This window comes from Camellia sinensis, chromosome 6, assembly GCF_055761805.1.
Source record: "Camellia sinensis isolate YWXY chromosome 6, ASM5576180v1, whole genome shotgun sequence".
Classification (NCBI taxonomy): domain Eukaryota; kingdom Viridiplantae; phylum Streptophyta; class Magnoliopsida; order Ericales; family Theaceae; genus Camellia; species Camellia sinensis.
Genome location: NC_138966.1, coordinates 183228154 through 183246613, shown reverse-complemented (window position 1 = coordinate 183246613; position 18460 = coordinate 183228154). Strand labels below are relative to the sequence as shown.

The 18460-nt window shown below is 36.6% G+C and overlaps 1 protein-coding gene and 1 long non-coding RNA gene across 3 annotated transcripts; both read left to right on the top strand.

Moving 5' to 3' along the window:
- The first annotated feature begins 307 nt into the window (after positions 1 to 307).
- LOC145793096 (uncharacterized) lies at positions 308 to 18420 on the top strand. 2 transcript variants are annotated; one of them, XM_082875627.1, is made up of 5 exons: positions 308 to 531; positions 650 to 911; positions 16273 to 16566; positions 16666 to 17037; positions 17493 to 18420. In XM_082875627.1, exons 1-5 carry the CDS (start codon positions 379 to 381, stop codon positions 18206 to 18208), a joined length of 1797 nt encoding a protein of 598 aa, XP_082731753.1. In that variant the 5' UTR covers positions 308 to 378; the 3' UTR covers positions 18209 to 18420. The 2 variants fall into 2 exon arrangements, with proteins under 2 accessions (XP_082731753.1, XP_082731752.1); XM_082875626.1 differs by having other exon boundaries at positions 16273 to 17037.
- On the top strand, positions 7555 to 9790 carry LOC145793097 (uncharacterized). Its single transcript, XR_014333615.1, has 4 exons — positions 7555 to 8136; positions 8229 to 8313; positions 8415 to 8471; positions 9237 to 9790. It is a non-coding gene; the product is annotated as an uncharacterized LOC145793097 (long non-coding RNA).
- Positions 18421 to 18460: the final 40 nt, after the last annotated feature.

Genomic DNA, 18460 nt, shown 5'->3' with positions numbered 1-18460 from the left:
CAAGTTTAAATTTGAAGACAAACTATAAGAAATAAAAAGAGAAAATTAAATAAATTCTAGAAAAATGAGGTATATAGAAATTCAGTAAATATCAAATGAATGTTGAAAAAAAGAAATTAAGTTAAAATTTTAAAATAAAAAAGATAAACCGAAAAAAAATTTAATAAAACTCTAATAATAGAATAAAATAGCAGAAGAGAATAATAATTTAAAAATTGAATAGGAGTGAAATGCGGCCGGTAATTTCCCCCCATGTATATATAAGGGGATAAGTTGGTCTTATTGTTGTATATCGAGAACTCATTTCCACAAAGGTTTCACCTCTCTCTCTCTCTCTCTCTCTCCCTGTGTGTGTGTGTGTGTTTCAAAATATATAGGATGAGTTACTTTCCAGTGGAGGATTTTGTTGGGAATGGAGCTTTGAAGGGAATTCTTCCAAAGCTGTTGGAGGAAGGTTGGGACAATGTACGAAACTTAAAACTTATGAAATCAGAAGATATGGATGCAATCAATATGACTCAACAACAAAAGGTACTTTTATTACTATCAAACCCTCTCTTCTTCAATTTTCCTCAGGCACACAGTTCTACTTTTGAAAAAATTATTGTAATTTCATCAAAATCATATCTCTCTTTCTTACATCTGATAGGATGCATTGGAAATGAGGTCATACCTCCATGATCGCGCTCTGATGCAATATGGAGATAAACTTGAGGATTCTAGGAAATCTCTTGCAAAGCTTCTTGAGTTGAGCAATGATGATCTTTCTGCTCAGTTTGGTATGAAGAGAGGCCACATCGCCAGTTTCTTGAAAAAAAAAATCAGTTGTTATCCTTTGCAGGCACCGCATTCTCTCCCTTCAACCCAAAAGACCACCACATCTCCTCGATATAATTATATCATTAACAATGGTGAGCTTATTTCTATCTACTCTAGCAAAATATAATTATATATACTATACCTAACTTGGGGGAAAAGAAATGTAGTTGCCATGTAATGGTTAAATACAACATCAATGTCACCTAGCGTACATATTTTCTTTGTTAAATCTTAGCTTATATGTGCTTGTCATCTCAAAGCCACTTGATTTTAGCTTATTCATCTTAAAAAAAAAAAAAAAAACTCATGATCCATTTTCTAAATTATACTTGTCATCTATCTAATCATTTTGGGAAATGTTGGAGTTCATTCTAGGGGTGGGTGCGGGTCGATTGCGGCCACGAAACTTCAAATCCGCCATTCATCCGCCAGATTGGCGGATTGGAGAAAATCAATCCGCATCTGTCCGCCAATCCGACGGATGTAGATTGAGCGGATTGGCGGATGGATACGAATTGGTTTGGCGGTTTAAAAAAAAATTACTGTTAGGTTTTTATTCTTGGCAATCCCATTTGACAAAACTCATTTCAGTTGTAATTTTATTCGCTCTTGTATTTTAGTGAGGATATGAGTTTTAGATGCGAATCCAACCCGAATTGTGCCTTGCAGAGAAGTTTGTGATGTTAATGCTTTCAAGATGGCCACTTCGTTGATTATGACGGGGATCGAGCTGCCCAGTCAGCTCGCGGGGGTCCAGGGGGTAGCGCCTTTTGGCGGGTCCGGGGCAGCGCCACGATGGGGTCAAGGGGCAGCGCCCCCGAAGCAAATTACAAAATTGCATTCAAAGTTGCCTGTCCGTCCTTGCTCGCTTGAGCGAAGGAGTTCTCGCTTGAGGGAAGGCTGCGTCCCTATAAAAACCTGAAAGAGATGATTTTACGCTCGAGCGCAGGTTGTTTGGCTTGAGCGAAGCCACTTATGGAAAACATGCGTTTTTGGTTCCTCGCTCGAGCGAGAGAGTCTTCGCTTGAGCGAGTTTCGCAGTCCCAGATTTCTATAAGTACGTTTTTCTGTCAGATTTTAGGATTATTTCTCCAGATCTTCTTTTTGGATATTAAGATTTATATCTGGAGATATTTTACTAGTTTTCTTTGATGTTTATTGAGTATTCAACGCATGGGTTAAGAAGAATACATCAAAGGTTTGTTTGTTTGTTCTACACAAAAGAGAGAGTTGTTCTTCGGTGGATTCTGAAGAATTCGAGCCTAAAGCTTTAGTGGATTCTAGAGTAGCTCATCGTTAAGACAATTCCGAGGTGAAGCGGGATTGGAAGAGGTACATAGGGGTTGGTTCAATTCGGGCGTGAATTCGCTAGGTAGTTAAGAGTATACCTGTGTAATTCCTTTATATCTTCTTAGTGGATTGTTTTGTGGCTGTTGCCTGTGGTTTTTTTTATCACAATTGGAGGTGTCCAATTGTGATTTTTCCACGTAAAAATCGTTGTGTCGATTTGTCTTAATTGTTTGATTGAGATTGTTATATACTGCTTAAAATTGATACATAATCACAAATCAACATCTACAAGATTTCTAGATTTTTCAATTACAGTCAATGACTTAACAAAGTATTACAATCACTACATGCCTCATCAAAAGAAAGAAAGTTTGAAACTTTATTTACATATTACAATTACAACATGCATCATCCACATAAAATATTATAATCTGTGGTTCTTAAAATATAAAAACAATTCAAACCATCAAAACCATGAACAGAGTAGTAGTAGAGATTGTATACCTCTGTATTATTACATCTATATCTGTTTTTGAAAACAAAAACCAACCAGCATAGATAATCTTTTTTATTTATTATTTTTAGAATTAGATTTAAAAACTAAAATATATAGATAAATAATATATTTATTTTTTTCAATTCAAAAAATATATTTAAGTTGAAAACTCTTTTTCAATATAATATATTCAACAGAATATTTAAACTCTTTTTCAATTGAAAATAGAAATAGAATATATAAACAAATTAAAAACACAAAGTCTTACAAATTACTAGGGATGCTCGGCAGTTTGGCGGTTCGGTTGCGGTCAAATGAACCTCAAATCTGCCATCCGTCCAAAACTAGGCGGATTGAAAAAAATCAATCCGCAACCGTCTGCTCGTCATTACGCATCCATCCAAAATGTGACAGATTAATTTGGTTCGATCAATTTGAATGAATCGATACATCCGTTGCTCACCCCGTCATTCCACGCACTTCAAGCTTTAGGAAGTATTTGTTCGAAACAAGAGACACTACAGGAAAAATGAGTTTTGGCGACGTTTATTTAACGGCGTTTTATAAAACGTCACATTTTATAACATTTAACGACGTTTCTTAAACGTCGCTGTTTTAAAAAATAAAAACGGCACCGTTTCACGCGTTTAAAAACGCCTTCGATTGTCCTCTCTCTCTCCCTTAAATGGGCAACCCTCTGAATCCCTAATCTCTCTCACTCGCTCAGTTCGTAGCCCTAATCTCTTACTCACTCAGTCTCTCGTTCGCTCTCTCTATTTCTCTAAACCCTCTCAATGGATCGATTCATCTCTCACTGATTCAGCTCAGAATGATACAATCTCGCTGATTAATCTTGGCGGTTTCGATTTTGATTTTGATTTCGAAGTTCTCTCTCGATTTCGATTTCAAGATTTCTGTCTCGGTGATTCTCTCTCTCAATTTCAAAGTCTATTTTGAATCTGAGAATAATTGTTAAAGCCCTTTGTAAACCCTCATTTGGAATCCTCATGCCTTCAAATCTCGTCTCTCTCAACCTTCTCTAAACCGTTATCATTCTCACAGATTCATCTTTGAGATTCAGAGCGAATTCGATTTCGAAGCTCCATTGCCACCACCGTCTGCACTGGCTCGATTTCTCAGATTTTGATTTCGAAGCTCCACTCCCACCACCATCTGCACCAGCGAGGTATCAATTTCTCTGTCTCTCTCAAGCTCTTCCTTCTCGTCTCTCTCGATCTGGTTATTGAAATTGAAATTCTAAACAAGAAACTACAAGCTGATTTGTGGCTGAACACATCATTTTCTTCTTTTCTTTACTCTCTGCTTCGTTGAACTAGATTTAAAGTCTTTGCTTCAAGTCCGTATGTGTGTGTGTGTGTGTGAGTGAGTGAGAGAGAGAGAGAGAGAGGATGAGGATGAGGATGAGGATGAGGAGGAGGAGAAGGAGTTGATTTGTGTCTGAAGGCATCATTTCCTGATCTGTTATGTTGAAAAAGTTGAAAGATCTCTGAATATATACAGTTACTTTCCTTTTTCTAGATTCTCTTTAGCTTGAGGTACAAATCTCCAATCTCTTCACTTTCTCTACCTTCAAATCTTGTGTGTATGTATATTTGGATTTATTTGTGTATATTACATGTTTGTTAATATGCTAAGCTCAAGTTGAAGTCCTCTCTTTCTTGTTCTCTGTTAGATTTCTATTTTTCTATTATTTTTCACTGCACACAAAATACAAAAAGAGACACAAAAATGCACTTGTTAGTTTGTCTCTGGCACTAAAAGTAGTCCACTATTATGACTTGTAAGACGCACCAACCATCTATATATATGTGTGTATGTATATATGCTAAAAGGGTTTATTATTGTTGAATTTGTAAATTTGAATTGAAGGGCCGTTTGGAAGAAGGCCATGGGAGAGGGAGAGAGAGATGAAGGTCAAGATCATCAGACCTCTTTGGTTGATTCTTCCATCGACAAAACTGGTTTGTCTTTCTTTCACTTTCTTTCTCTTCCCTTGTTTTTTTTTTCCCCTTTTCTGACAGTAACCATGAATTATTTAATGTTTTATGTGTGTGTGTGTGTGTATTATGTATTCAATTGTGTGTATGCATGTATGTATTTGTGAACTTGGCGGATAGATAAATAAACCAGACCAAACCAAACTAAGCCCTTGTGTCTCAATCAGGTTGGTTCGGATAGATAAAGTCACATCTCATAATATGACACATTTGTCTTCACATATATCCAGTATCCTTCATCTAAACCTTACCTCAGTTTGTAATGGGCCTTTTTATGCCCTTACAGTTTGAGTGGCTGAAGTCCAGTCAAGAACTAACTAGTTTCCCATGCACCACAAGCTTAGGCTTAATAATTTGCACGCTGAGTGCATTTGCTATCACTAGAGAAATTATTTGTTTATGTATTCCCAGGGCAGTTTTTAGAGCTTTGATGATAATATCTATTGTTCCTGAATCTTAATGCTGTGGGGCATGCGGTAAGAACTCCTTGACATCTATCAGAATGTATTGGCCCAGGAGAGATTCAAACGAATTATTGATACATTATCAAATTCTGATTCCACATATTCTGTAAGTTTTTCTGTCCTGGAAGCATAGAATTCTAGTTTGAAGTTGTACAGCTGTAATTAATTTCATCCTAAACCTTATTTATGAGTATTGGTGGTCCATGACACTAGGTTCTCTACTGTTAGTCATATGGATTTGGATTCTGGGTTCCTATCACTAGAGAACTTCAAAGCTGCCCTTTCAAGTATCCAAAGGCAGCCAAAGGTGGAATGTTTAAAAGGTATGGGCATTTTATTAGATTTTTTTTTACCTTTCATATGCATTTTTTTGCTTTTACGATTCTCATTATTCTAAATTCTAGTCCTCGCAAAGTAGTCCACTAAATTCTAGTGAGTAGGCGAGTAGTAAATAGAAACCAATTTTATTGAAGGTTTTTTTTTTTGTTTTTTGGTTCAACAGGTTAATGCTGTTGCCCCAAGGTTCATTGCATCTGATATGACTGCTAAGCTTGGGGGAGACATTGAGAAGAAAATCTTGGAAACCATCCCCTTGAAACTCATTTTGAATCGTTTAACATGACTCGAATTGTGAATCATGCGATTCACCATCGATTCTGTCCCAAAATAGATTCACATCGATCTATGCATGAATCATGAATTGAATCGTGAATCAAATCACGAATTGTAAGATATTGATAAGATAGGTACTATTTTCAACCACCATTTTACCTCTTAATTAATGGGAACAGTAGGCCGTTATTGCTGTTAGAGATAGACTTTTGTTTTGTGGAAGTTCAGTTTTTTAGTGGATCTAGAGTTGACTACGATGCTACTGGACACTCATGTACTACTATGCTTTACAGTGCCGATGGAAGTAGGTAAGGTTATTGAAATTAAAGATATCAAACATGATGTAGGTTGGTTCCTTGATCATTTTCTTGTACCCCTGCTCTTTTGTGTTTTTGAATCCCTTGATGAAATATAGCTGGTCAAATCCTGTTAATCATTCAGCCTCTTGTCTTCATTCTTTATCCTTTCTTTCAGATTGTTCTCTTGTGGAACGGGTAAAGATGGGGATTCTTTCCTTGTTGAATGGAATGAAAGTGAAGGAGCAATAAAGAGGACATACTCTGGGTTCAGAAAGAAATCTGTTGGTGTTGTGCAGTTTGACACAACTCAAAACCACTTTTTGGCCGTGGGTGAAGATCAGCAAATAAAGTTTTGGAACATGGACAATAATGACATTCTCACTTGTATGGATGCAGAGGGTGGACTTCCGGTCAGTGTAATCTTTATAGTTGTTTTGGGAAACACCCAGCTTGTTTGAATTCAGCTCTTACTTTATGACATTTTTTTGCCTTAAAAGAGTCTTCCTCGCTTGAGATTCAACAAGGAAGGAAATCTTCTCGCTGTTACTACAGCAGACAATGGAATAAAGATACTCGCTACCACTAAAAATATTGGTTTTTCCTTAATTACGTACAAATTTTAAAACATAATATCATATCCAGTATTTTCATTTTGTTGTCATCTATTGATTCCTCATATTAAGTAAAGGGTGGGGAATGAAATGCAGCAATGACATTTTTTGAGATTGTTCCATCGTATGGGAGGGGTCAGGTTGAAGGCATTGATTAGGACTTCTGTTTAAATATTATTCATTTGAATTTTAGAGTCTAGAAGTGAATTGAATGAGGTGGGTAGTTTAAATATTATTCATTTTTTTTTTAAATTTTAAATTGTATGTCTTTATTTTTATTTACTTTTTATTTTTATGTCCAATACACCTACTTAGACATACAATAAACAAGTACATGTAAATAATCAAATTTAATATATGAGTATGCACTTCACTTTTATGCATAAAATGCTATATTTTAGGAAAATACTCTACATAAACAGATTTTTTTACTAGAGTGCTGCTCTACGTAAATGGATTTTTTTTATCAAGTTTTTATTTTTTATTTTACACAGTTAATAGTCCAAATTAATGAATACAAGTGAGACCCATTGTTTTGTGTGTAACAGTAAAAAAATCTAGTGAAAAACTGTTGGACACAAGGATTTGTTTATTCTGGCCACTATTTTTGACTCAGCTAATTTATGGATTTGCCTCCGGGGATCCTTTGCGGTTCAGAAGAACTGCTGGACACAAGGATTTGTTTTACATTGATGACAAGGATTTGGAATTTAAAGATGTAAGAGATTGCTTCTTATGCCAACTGTCTTAATTTGGCCAGATCATTTTTCCATGTTTCTTTTCTTATTTATTTATTTATTGCTTTTTTTCCCTTAAATTTTAACATGTAGGTGATTGAAGCGCCTTTGCCAAAAACACTGCTTTATACTTCAATTGTTTGTCACTGGCTGGCTATTGAAGGTGTACAACCTGCTAGTCTAGAAAATGCTCCTGTGGAAGGTCTATACATAACTTAAAAGTTCAATTGGACATACATGAAAACATTTTTCTTATTTGGAACACTAGAAGGATTCAATCACTACTAGATCTTATTTACTTGAACCCCTTCCATTTTGTAGCTATTAGAGCCCATAAAGAGGTCCTTATATTTGAAATGATTGTGCAATTGTAGTTATTGCTGCTCCTTCTGATAACAAAAAACCTGAGCAGAAATATGATCTTCCTGTCGACATTAAATTACCTGTTAAACACATACTGTCTAGGGAGCTTCACTTATATGCTTTACTTTTTTTTCCACATAGATACATTTGTTTGTTTGCTACTCTTATGTGTTTTAGAATGGTATTTAGATTGCTTAATTCAAGGTTATGTATTACAGATCAAATATACAGAGCGTGTACTTGGTTTGATACTTGTATCCCGTTTATGCAAGTCTGCCTCATGGATTGAATGGTTGTACAATAAGGTGTTTTAGCATTCCTTGATTTCATTTCTACATGATGAATGACATTAATCTATCTGTGCTGCTGGGGATAGTGCAGCATACCGTAGGAGTTCTGTTTATGGGGATGATGTAGTCATTGTCACGTTAGTAACTCACACTATTTAAAGTTCTCTTTTTTGCTCAAGTTTGTGAAGTAATATATCTTTACACTTTTTGTGCTTTTCGCTCTGTACAGGGCATATCGGACTGCACTTTGCAAGTCAAAGAGGGGGGGTTTCAAGGATACTTGTCCTGATGATTTACTCGCACCTGTTCTGAGGGTTTGTTTTCTTTGTTGTCTTCTAATGTGTTGATATGTCCTGTAAAACAAGGTTCAATGAGATTTAGAATATTCTGTTCTTATGATGAGTATTTGGTATAGGCATTGAGAGAGAGAACAAATCTGAATCCAAGTGAAGTTGGAGACGTTGTGGGCACGGTATTTGTTTCAGTCCCTTGCATTGTTGAATGCTGATATATATCTTATCCCCATTGCCCAGAAACTGTGCCGATTAGAACCGTGAATAGGCTGATATATATCTTATCCCCATTGCCCACAAATCTGAACCTCATTTTTACGTGTACCAGTTAATACACATGAATGTTTCTTTTTTTTCATCCCTAAACAAACAAAACTTTGGAAGAAAACACTGTGAGCTAAGAAGCATGGACACGAACAAGTGACACGACACGAATACGACACGGACACGCCGAAATGTTAATTTTAAAAAAATGCAGGACACGACACGTGGAGGACACGCATGAAATATATAATTTTATATATTTATTATATGTTATATATATGAATATATCATTCAAAGATAATAAAAAATGCAATATAGCACTATTTCCTATAAATTTATATGGTTTTTGTTTTATTATTGTATCTTAAGTTGTTTTGTTCAAACTTATAATTAGTTTTACATATCTATAATCAATAGAAACATGTGTTTAAACAATTGACACGTGTGTCCTCCAAGTGTCCAAAGAGTGTCCGGGTCTTTAAAAATATTTAAAAAATAGGACACGTTTTGAAGAGTATCGGACACGTGTCCTAAGAGTGTCCAAAGAGTGTCGGTGTCCGACACGGACACGACACGGATACGTCACCTTCTTAGAAGTGTCCGTGCTTCTTAAAGAAGAAATAATTTTCTATGAGTTTTCTAATATTGTCGACTTCTTTCTTATTTTTTTCCTTCGTTAGGTGGAAGCAATTAAGAAAATTGCAGACTTTGTCACTCAGTTGAGACTGGTTGGAAAAGGACATGGTATGAATCAAGTTTCAATGTCACTCATCGCTAAGCTTGATTTGGTGACACAAACAAAATCCAAATTTGTTTTGGAGAACAGCAAGGTTCATGTGTTAAATTATGATTTCTATAACTTGAGTGGATGTACATAGATACTAAGGGTAGAGGTTTTTTTTTTTTTTTTTTTTTTTTTTTTTTTTTTTTTTTTTTTTTTTTAACTGACCTTCAAGTGTTTTGAATTGCTTGAAGAGTTAGTGTTGCTGTTCAGAGAGAACTTCAAACTCGAGTCTGATCGCTCTTGCATACATCTGGAGTTTGATATATTGTTTACTTTTATTTTTTGTTGTGTTTGTTGTTTGATTTTAGTTTAGAAATAATCATATAATGTTTTTAGTCAATATATTGAAATAGCAGTAAAGTTTTATCCATATTATTACTAATTTTCAGCTTTATTACAATTATGTTTTTTAGTTAAATCCAACAGAATTAGCACAATCTCAAAAAAAAAAAAAAAAAAGCTATTAACGGCGTTTTTCCAAAATGCCACTACAGTGTTAACGGTCATACTCTTAAATTAGGAAAAAATCTATCACGGCGTTTTTAAAACGTTGCTAAATACTAATGATGTCATTTTACCGTTATGTATCACATTTAAAAACGCCGCCTATACTAATCTAACGACGTTTTCAAAACGTCATAATGCTATAGCGACGGCCGCATCTTCAACGTTTGATACTAAACGTCGCAAAAAGTATTAGAGGCGTTTTTCACACTTATAGCGGCGTTTTTTAAACGCCGCTAAATGTAAAATTTCCAGCAGTGAGAGCTGCCTTACACTCACTCAAACAATTTGAAAGAGAACTGATCATCTGCAGCTATATAAATTTAACAAAGCAAATTCTTCTTTTTGTGTGCCTTGTTAATATATTTTTATATGTGTCATGTTCTCATGCAGCTTTGAACCACTCTGCAAATTCAATTTTAATAAAGTCAATCAGTTAAATTTTTTTTTTTGGTATGACTTTTATATTTAAGTTCAAATTCTCATGTAGCTTTGAACCATTTTTTATTTTTTCATTTCAAATAGAAGATTTGTTAGGAGCAGAAGTTTGGTAATTTAAACATTTTACATTGACCTTAACTATTGATACAAAAACACATAGTATAAATTTTAATTGTCCTAATATTTTATGTTTATAGAAATAAGTTTTGAAATATTAATATACTAGCATATGACCCGTGCATATAATAAAAAAAGAAAAAAAATTTAGAATGAATTAAATTTTAACCATTTCATTAGAATATTTGAATTAAGATATAATCTTCATTAAGATATACATATTTAATGAATAATAAATTCAATCGTTGGATTCTTTTATATATATATATATATATTGCAGTTATTTCATTAATTATATATTCTAAGTTTTCAATAAGAAATCGATGTCATAATTTGATTGGTAGAGATGAAAAAAGAGCAATGGTAGAGGGCCCAAATTCTGTGGCTCAAATGTGGCTCAAATGGCCAAAACGACGTCGTTTTGAGTACAAAACAACATCAAAATGGCCAAAACGACGTCGTTTTGGCCATTTGAGCCACATTTGAGCCACAAAATTTGGGCCTCCAAACATTTTTCATGAAAAAAATAGAATAAATTACAAAAATTATATTTATAATAAAATTAAAATATAATGTTTTTCAGTTTTAGTATATTTTATGTTAAAGTTTAACCAATTATATATAACTAAAAAATTCATTCATATTTTCTATTTAAATCTTTTTAAATTACAAATAAATAAGTTTTATTTGGACTCTTTTTTTTATTAAAAAAAAAAAAAAACTCAAATTAGATGCAATTTAGATAGGGATTTTTATTGATAAGTCCAATTTAGAAGTGTTTTAACCCAAGAAGTCCATGAAGGAATTTTTTAACCCATTTAGTCCCATATATGTATAGTTTTATTCCATAAAGTCCTTTTTTCTAGATTTATACTATTTTCTTGGACGCTTATGCCCTTATATTTAATTTTGATGCCCTTATAAATCTTTTTTGAACGATTAGCAATTTAATGATGTGAACATTCATATTTTAAAATTCACATTCGTAGAAATGTAAAATTGGCCCGTGGGCGGCATGAAACCCGCCCGCAAGCTGGGCCGGCCCGGCCCGGGCCGTTGACAATGTGAATATTCACATTGACATGTTAACATTCACATTAATAGAAGTGTAAAATTGGCCCGTGTCCCGTAGCGGCGCAAAACCCGCGCCGCGGCCCATGGGCGGCCCAGGACGGGCCCGGTCCGGCCCGTTGATAATGTGAATATTCACATTGACATGTTAACATTCACATTGATAAGAGTATAAAATTAGTCTGCGGCCCATGGGCGGCCAAAAGGCCGTCCGTGGCTCGGGGCGGGCCGGCCCGGCCCGTTAAAAATGTGAATATTCACATTGACATGTTAACATTCACATTGATAGGAGTGTAAAATTAGCCCGCGCCTCGTGCCTGCCCTAAACCCGCCCGTTGCCCAGGGCAGGCCCAGCCCGCCCTGTTGACAATGTGAATATTCACATTGACATATTAACATTAACATTGATAAGAGTGTAAAATTGGTCCGTGACCGGTGGGCAGCCCGAAGCCCGGCCCCGGACCGTTAAAAATGTGAATATTCACATTGACATATTAACATTAACATTGATAAGAGTGTAAAATTAGCCCGTGCCCCGTGGATGCCCGAAACCCTCCCACGGCCCGTGGGCGGCCCGACGCGGGCTCGGCCCGACCCGTTGATAATGTGAATATTCACATTGACATGTTAACATTCACATTGATAAGAGTGTAAAATTGACTCGCGTCCCATGGGCGGCCCGGGTTTGGGTCCGGGCCTACCCCGGGCCGCGGGCGAGCTTCGGGCAGCGGGCAAATTTTACACTCCTATCAATGTTAATGTTAGCATGTCAATGTGAATATTCACATTGTCACGGGTCGGGCCAACCCCGCCTCGGGCTACGGTCGAGCTTCGAGCCACCCACAGGCTGCGAGTCAATTTTACACTCCTATCAATGTGAATGTTAACATGTCAATGTGAATATTCACATTGTTAATGGGCCGGGCTTCGGGCTGCCCACGGGTCACGGGCCAATTTTACGCTCTTATCAATGTGAATGTTAACATGTCAATTTGAATATTCACATTGTTAACAGGTCGGGTCGGGCCCGCCCCGGGCCGCCCACGGGCCGTAGGCGGGTTTCGGGCAGCCACGGGGCGCGGGCTAATTTTACACTCTTATCAATGTGAATGTTAACATGTCAATGTGAATATTCACATTGTCAACGGGCAGGGCCAGGCTCACCTCGGGCTGCGGTCGGGCTTCGGGCAGCCCACGGGCTGCGGGCCAATTTTACACTCTTATCAATGTGAATGTTAACATGTCAATATGAATATTCACATTGTCAACGGGCTGGGTGGGGCCCACCCCGGGCCGCGGGCCAATTTTATACTCTTATCAATGTAAATATTAACATGTCAATGTGAATATTCACATTGTCGACGTACCGGACCGGGCCCACCCCTAGCCGCCCGTGGACCGCGGGCGGGTTTCACGCCACCACGGGACCCGGGCCAATTTTACACTCCTATTAATGTGAATGTTAACATATCAATGTGAATATTCACATTGTCAACAGGGCCGGGCCGGGTCGGGCCCGCTCTGGGCTGCTGGCCAATTTTATACTCTTATCAATGTGAATGTTAACATTTCAATGTGAATATTCACATTGTCAACTGGCCGGGCCGGGCCCGCCTCGGGCCGCCCATGGTGGGCGGATTTCGGGCAGCCACGGGGCGCGGGCTAATTTTACACTCCTATCAATGTGAATGTTCACATGTCAATGTGAATATTCATATTGTCAACGGGCTGGGCTGGGCCCGCCCCGGGCCGCGAGCGGGCTTTTGGCCGCCCATGTACCGCGGGCCAATTTTATACTCCTATCAATGTGAATGTTAACATGTCAATGTGAATATTCACATTGTCAACAGGCCGGGCAGGGCCCGCCCCGTGCCGTCCATGGGCCGCGAGCAGGTTTCGGACCGCCACGGGACGCGGGCCAATTTTACACTCTTATTAATGTGAATGTTAACATGTCAATGTGAATATTCACATTGTCAACGGGCCGGCCCCGGCTGGGTCGGGTTCGCCCTGGGCCGCTGGCCAATTTTATACTCTTATCAATGTGAATGTTAACATGTCAATGTGAATATCACATTGTCAACGGGTCAGGCCGGGCTCGCCCCGGGCCGCCCATGGGACGCGAGTCAATTTTATACTCTTATCAATGTGAATGTTAACATGTCAATGTGAATATTTACATTGTCAACAGGCCAGGCCGGGTCGGGCCGGGCTCGCCTCGGGCGGGGGGCTTGTTTCGGGCAGCCACGGGGTGTGGGCTAATTTTACACTCTTATCAATGTGAATGTTAACATGTCAATGTGAATATTCACATTATCAACGGGTCGGGCCGGGCCTGCCCCAGGCAGCCCACGAGCCGCGGGCGGATTTCGGGCCGGCCACAGGCCGCGGGCTAATTTTACACTCCTATCAATGTGAATGTTAACATGTCAATGTGAATATTCACATTGTCAACGGGCCGGGCCAGGCCGGGCCCGCCTCGGGTTTCGGGCTGCCCACAGGTCACGGGCCAATTTTACACTTTTATCAATGTTAATGTTAATATGTCAATGTGAATATTCACATTGTGAACGGGCCAGCCCCGGGCGGCGGGGCGGGTTTCGGGCCGCCCATGGGTCGCAGGCCAATTTTATACTCCTATCAATGTGAATGTTAACATGTCAATGTGAATATTCACATTGTCAATGGGCCGGGCTGGGCTCACCCCGGGCCGCCCACGGGCTTCGGGCTACCCATGGGACGTGAGTCAATTTTACACTCTTATCAATGTGAATGTTAACATGTCAATGTGAATATTCACATTATCAACGGGCCGGGCCGGACCTATTTTTTTGGCCTGTGGGCCAGCCCGGCCCGACTTGAATTTTTTCGGTCACCCACGAGGATCGAAATGGGCTGGGCCCCTACACATTGACGATATGAACATTCATATTGACGGTATGAACATTCACATTAGGGGTATTTTGGTAATTATGTCACCCATAGGACTTATTGAAACATAAAAAAATAATGTGAACTAAATGGAACATAAGTAGATGAAAATGATATTTTGGTTTTCTTATCTCAAATAGGACCTAATGGAATAGTAAAAAAGAATATGGGTTTGATGGAATAAAACTCTTAGAAAATAGATTTATCAAAAAAATTCCCAGTTAGATATGATTACATTTTTTTTTTCCGTCTGCAAAATCTTAAATTTAAAAAAAAAATTAAAAAAAAATAGATAGACCAACAGTTCTATACCACGAATATCTTATATATGGCAGACATTTTAATTTTTTTTTTTTTTTTTTTTAAAAATAGAAGGCTTAGATATGATTAATATATACAATTTAAAATACATATTTTTTAAATACGATATATGTATCTATTGATATGGCATAAACATTTGCACGACATATGTCATGCAAAATTTTCTTTTAATTAATAAATGTGCTATAAATATTTTGACACTCAAAATTTTTTTAGTTTTTCAGACATCACTATACTATGGATTAAGCAAAAGGGATTTCTCATTAGTTTCAAAACATTAATCGAAAGTTCTTAATTTTTTAAAAATTTGTAAACATTAAGTAATGCATGTGGCATAGAAATATTAATCCATCTAATCATATCTATGATTTTGGAATTTAAAAATCTTAATAGAGAAAGTAAAAAAAAAAAAAGAGAGAGAGAGAAAAATAGCCATATCCAACTCATATTTAATTCAAAATTTGAAAATCTTTGAAAGGAAATTTTAAATATAACTTTAATCTTATATAATTTCAAAATTTTAAAATTATTTACTTCTAAATTTTATATTTATATTTTTGATAACTAAGCAATTCATTTAAATTTTAAAAAATTAAATGAACTCAATGAATATGAGGCATGGTGCTTCTAACTATGTCAGGATTTTAAAAATCTATATTCCCCTCACCATAAATATTTTTTTTATGAAATTTGAGATTTTGAGTGCTATATTTTATATATTTTGAATGATAAACATCTGAAGAGGATCAAGATAGTTAAGAAGGATTTCAATACAAAATTTTGTGAAATAGTAATATATGGAGGATCAATCTATTAATCAAAGTAAATTGAACAACGATTTAAAAGGAAAGGTATGCATATAAGTGATGATACATTATATATAATCGACATCAGACATATATACATACAAAATGTACACATTTATACATATGCAAATATATTTAACATCACATACATATATTATTTATAAACATATTACATTTAGATACTCAAGGAAAAAGGTAGAAAAAGAGAATACGAAAAGAAGAGTTATTCAAACATTCATTTAAATGTAAATATTTGTACATGATAAAAGAGACAAATATATTTATAAAACTAACTTCTTCTAAATACATTTTGCATACTGCTCGATTGTGTAGGATTATGCATTGTTCTAAAATGATTTTCATGTTGAATTGTTGTTATATGTTCTTTAGTGTTTTCAAAATTCTCTGTCTTTTAATTTTACTTTATGGTTTTTATTGGCATTATTTAGGAGGCAAATATATGAGATATGTTAATGATTTTCCATATTAATGGGATATTTGAATTTGAAATTCAAATTTACTGGACAATTAGAGTTTTTTATTTTTATTTTTTTGGGTTAACCAATAGAAAGATTTTTAATTATTTGAAAATATAGAAAACTAACAAAATTAGTTTGAGGATTTAGAGCTCCCAAAGGCTTGTTGTAAGAAACTTCATTTTGTTTAATATACATATAAATAGATGTTGTAAAAGGTATGAGCCGAATAGATCATAACATTCTTATTACTATCTTATTGCAGCCTCCAAAATGGATCCCAAGTTGTACAGAGGAGCCATGGGAGACAAAGAGAAAATGGGAGGTGAAGAGAAACCTGAATTGGTCCCCCAGATTAGTTGGTCTAGCCGATTGTTCCCCTGGATTAATTGGTCCAATGGGCGAGATACCGAGTCATCAAAACAAAAAATGAGAGGCAAAGAGAATGAAGACAACGATGATGATGTTCTCAACCTCATGCGATGCATTAATGACCAACAACTTGAACTACCATTCACTTCAAATAAAAACACAATCCTCCATGTCGCAGCCCAATTCGGTAACCAAAAATATGTGAAAATAATCCTAGAAAAGAGTCCGTTACCATCGTTGTTACGCTGCTTGAATATCGATGACGAGACTCCTCTTCATATTGCAGCGAGGGAAGGACAGGTGGACATAGTGATAGCACTCATAGAATGTGCAAAAAGACTAGACCATGAAGAAGTTGAAAGCGGGGGTGGAGCAGCCATGGAGATGTTGAGGGCCCAAAATAAGGACAATGACACTGCCTTGCACATGGCCGTGCGAAATCCTCGTAACTTACATGTGGTGGGATGGTTAACTAAAGAAGATCCTGAGTTTACACATCCACCCAATAATGCCCAAGAAACTCCACTATACCTGGCCGCTGAGAGACAACACAGTGACATGGTGTCTATGATTTTGAAAAATTGCACATCGCCAGCTTATGGTGGCCCGAAGGGTCAGACGGCATTGCACGCGGCAGTAACTAGCGGATGGGAATCAGGTTTGTGGCTACTTCAATTTCTTCAACCAATTTAATTACATGTACAATTGTAGAGAAAAAAGAGGGGTAGAGAGTTGGATTACAGAAATAAATATTTTTCTAGGCATATATACCCCTGCTCTGTTCATTTATTAGTTGCAGTAATCATTTATTTCATCATAATAATAGCATCAAAAATATCTTTCGAAAAAATTGAAGTTACATGTATCGTAGATAAGAGCTTAAAATTGAAAAAGAGGATGTCTTTTTAATCAAACCTGAAACAAAGATTCAAATTCAAGTGCATGTCTAGCATAGTAGGTCTTTTGAAGTGAGAGGACAAATGTCCAACTTAGGACTGATACATAGGCACTTGCAAATGAAATTGTTTTCAAAATTAATTCCAAAAAAAATAGAGGAAAAAAAAAAATGAAAGTTGAAGCTTTAATACTTTTTCTCTGATTTTTCTGTTTCAGAAAGTACAAAACTTTTATTGGAATGGAAGCCAGGTCTAATCAAGGAAACAGATGAGTACGGGTGTATACCACTTCACTATGCTGCACTAGATGATAATAACAATAAAGTTAAATTGATGCTAGAAAAAGATACATCAGTGGCGTACATTACAACCGGCAAGGAGGGTGATGAAAAGACGGCTCTTCATATAGCTGCTGCTCATGGAAATGTAGATATAATGGAAAAGCTTTTATTATGCTGTCCAGATTGTTGGGAGATGGTCAATAGTAAAGGACAAAATGTCCTTCACATTGCTCTGGATACGGAGCAGGTAGAGGTGATTGAATATATTTTAAAAAAGCCATGGATTATCTGCCTTATAAATCAGAAAGACATTGAAGGAAACACACCACTCCATCTAGTTGCTCCTATGTCCCGGGGCGACATGGGAAAGCTCTGGGCCAAGCTCTGGGTCGAACGTAGTGGAGATCAGGAAGCTAGAAACAATAAAAACGAGACCCCAAGAGACATATATGAGAAGGTAAGGATACAAACTTTGACAGCATATGACATGTTTTCTCATGGCATGCATCGTACATACCATAATGTTGAGAAGCATACCTTTCATCTTGCCTTGGCTATGCCACGTTATCTTTCGCGCACATCACACACCATAAAAACAAAAAAACAAAAAACCCCCAAGAAAAAAGTAAATATAACTAAACAAGTTTTTTAGTATGCATATAGGTGTAGTGATGATGTGATTAACAGTATCGAGGGGTTCAAGTAATAAAAAAAGTTTAAACAAGTTTTCCTTTTTAAATAATAGATTGTGTGGTATAATAAAATGGAGGCCGCTATTTGGATTTGTGGAGTGCAAATCTAATCTATGTGGAGTGCAAGTTCAGTTTCTGTGAGGATGTAAAGTGAATATGTGTGGGGTACAAAGCGAGGTCTTACTAACAAGTGTCATATGACACAAGCAAAT

Bases quoted from the DNA above. Each gene is read 5' to 3' on its own strand.
- LOC145793096 (XM_082875626.1), top strand. From the start codon at position 379: ATGAGTTACTTTCCAGTGGAGGATTTTGTTGGGAATGGAGCTTTGAAG. The intron at 532-649 runs GTACTTTTATTA...TACATCTGATAG, and splicing joins ATATGACTCAACAACAAAAG to GATGCATTGGAAATGAGGTC. The intron at 912-16,272 runs GTGAGCTTATTT...ATCTTATTGCAG, and splicing joins TAATTATATCATTAACAATG to CCTCCAAAATGGATCCCAAG.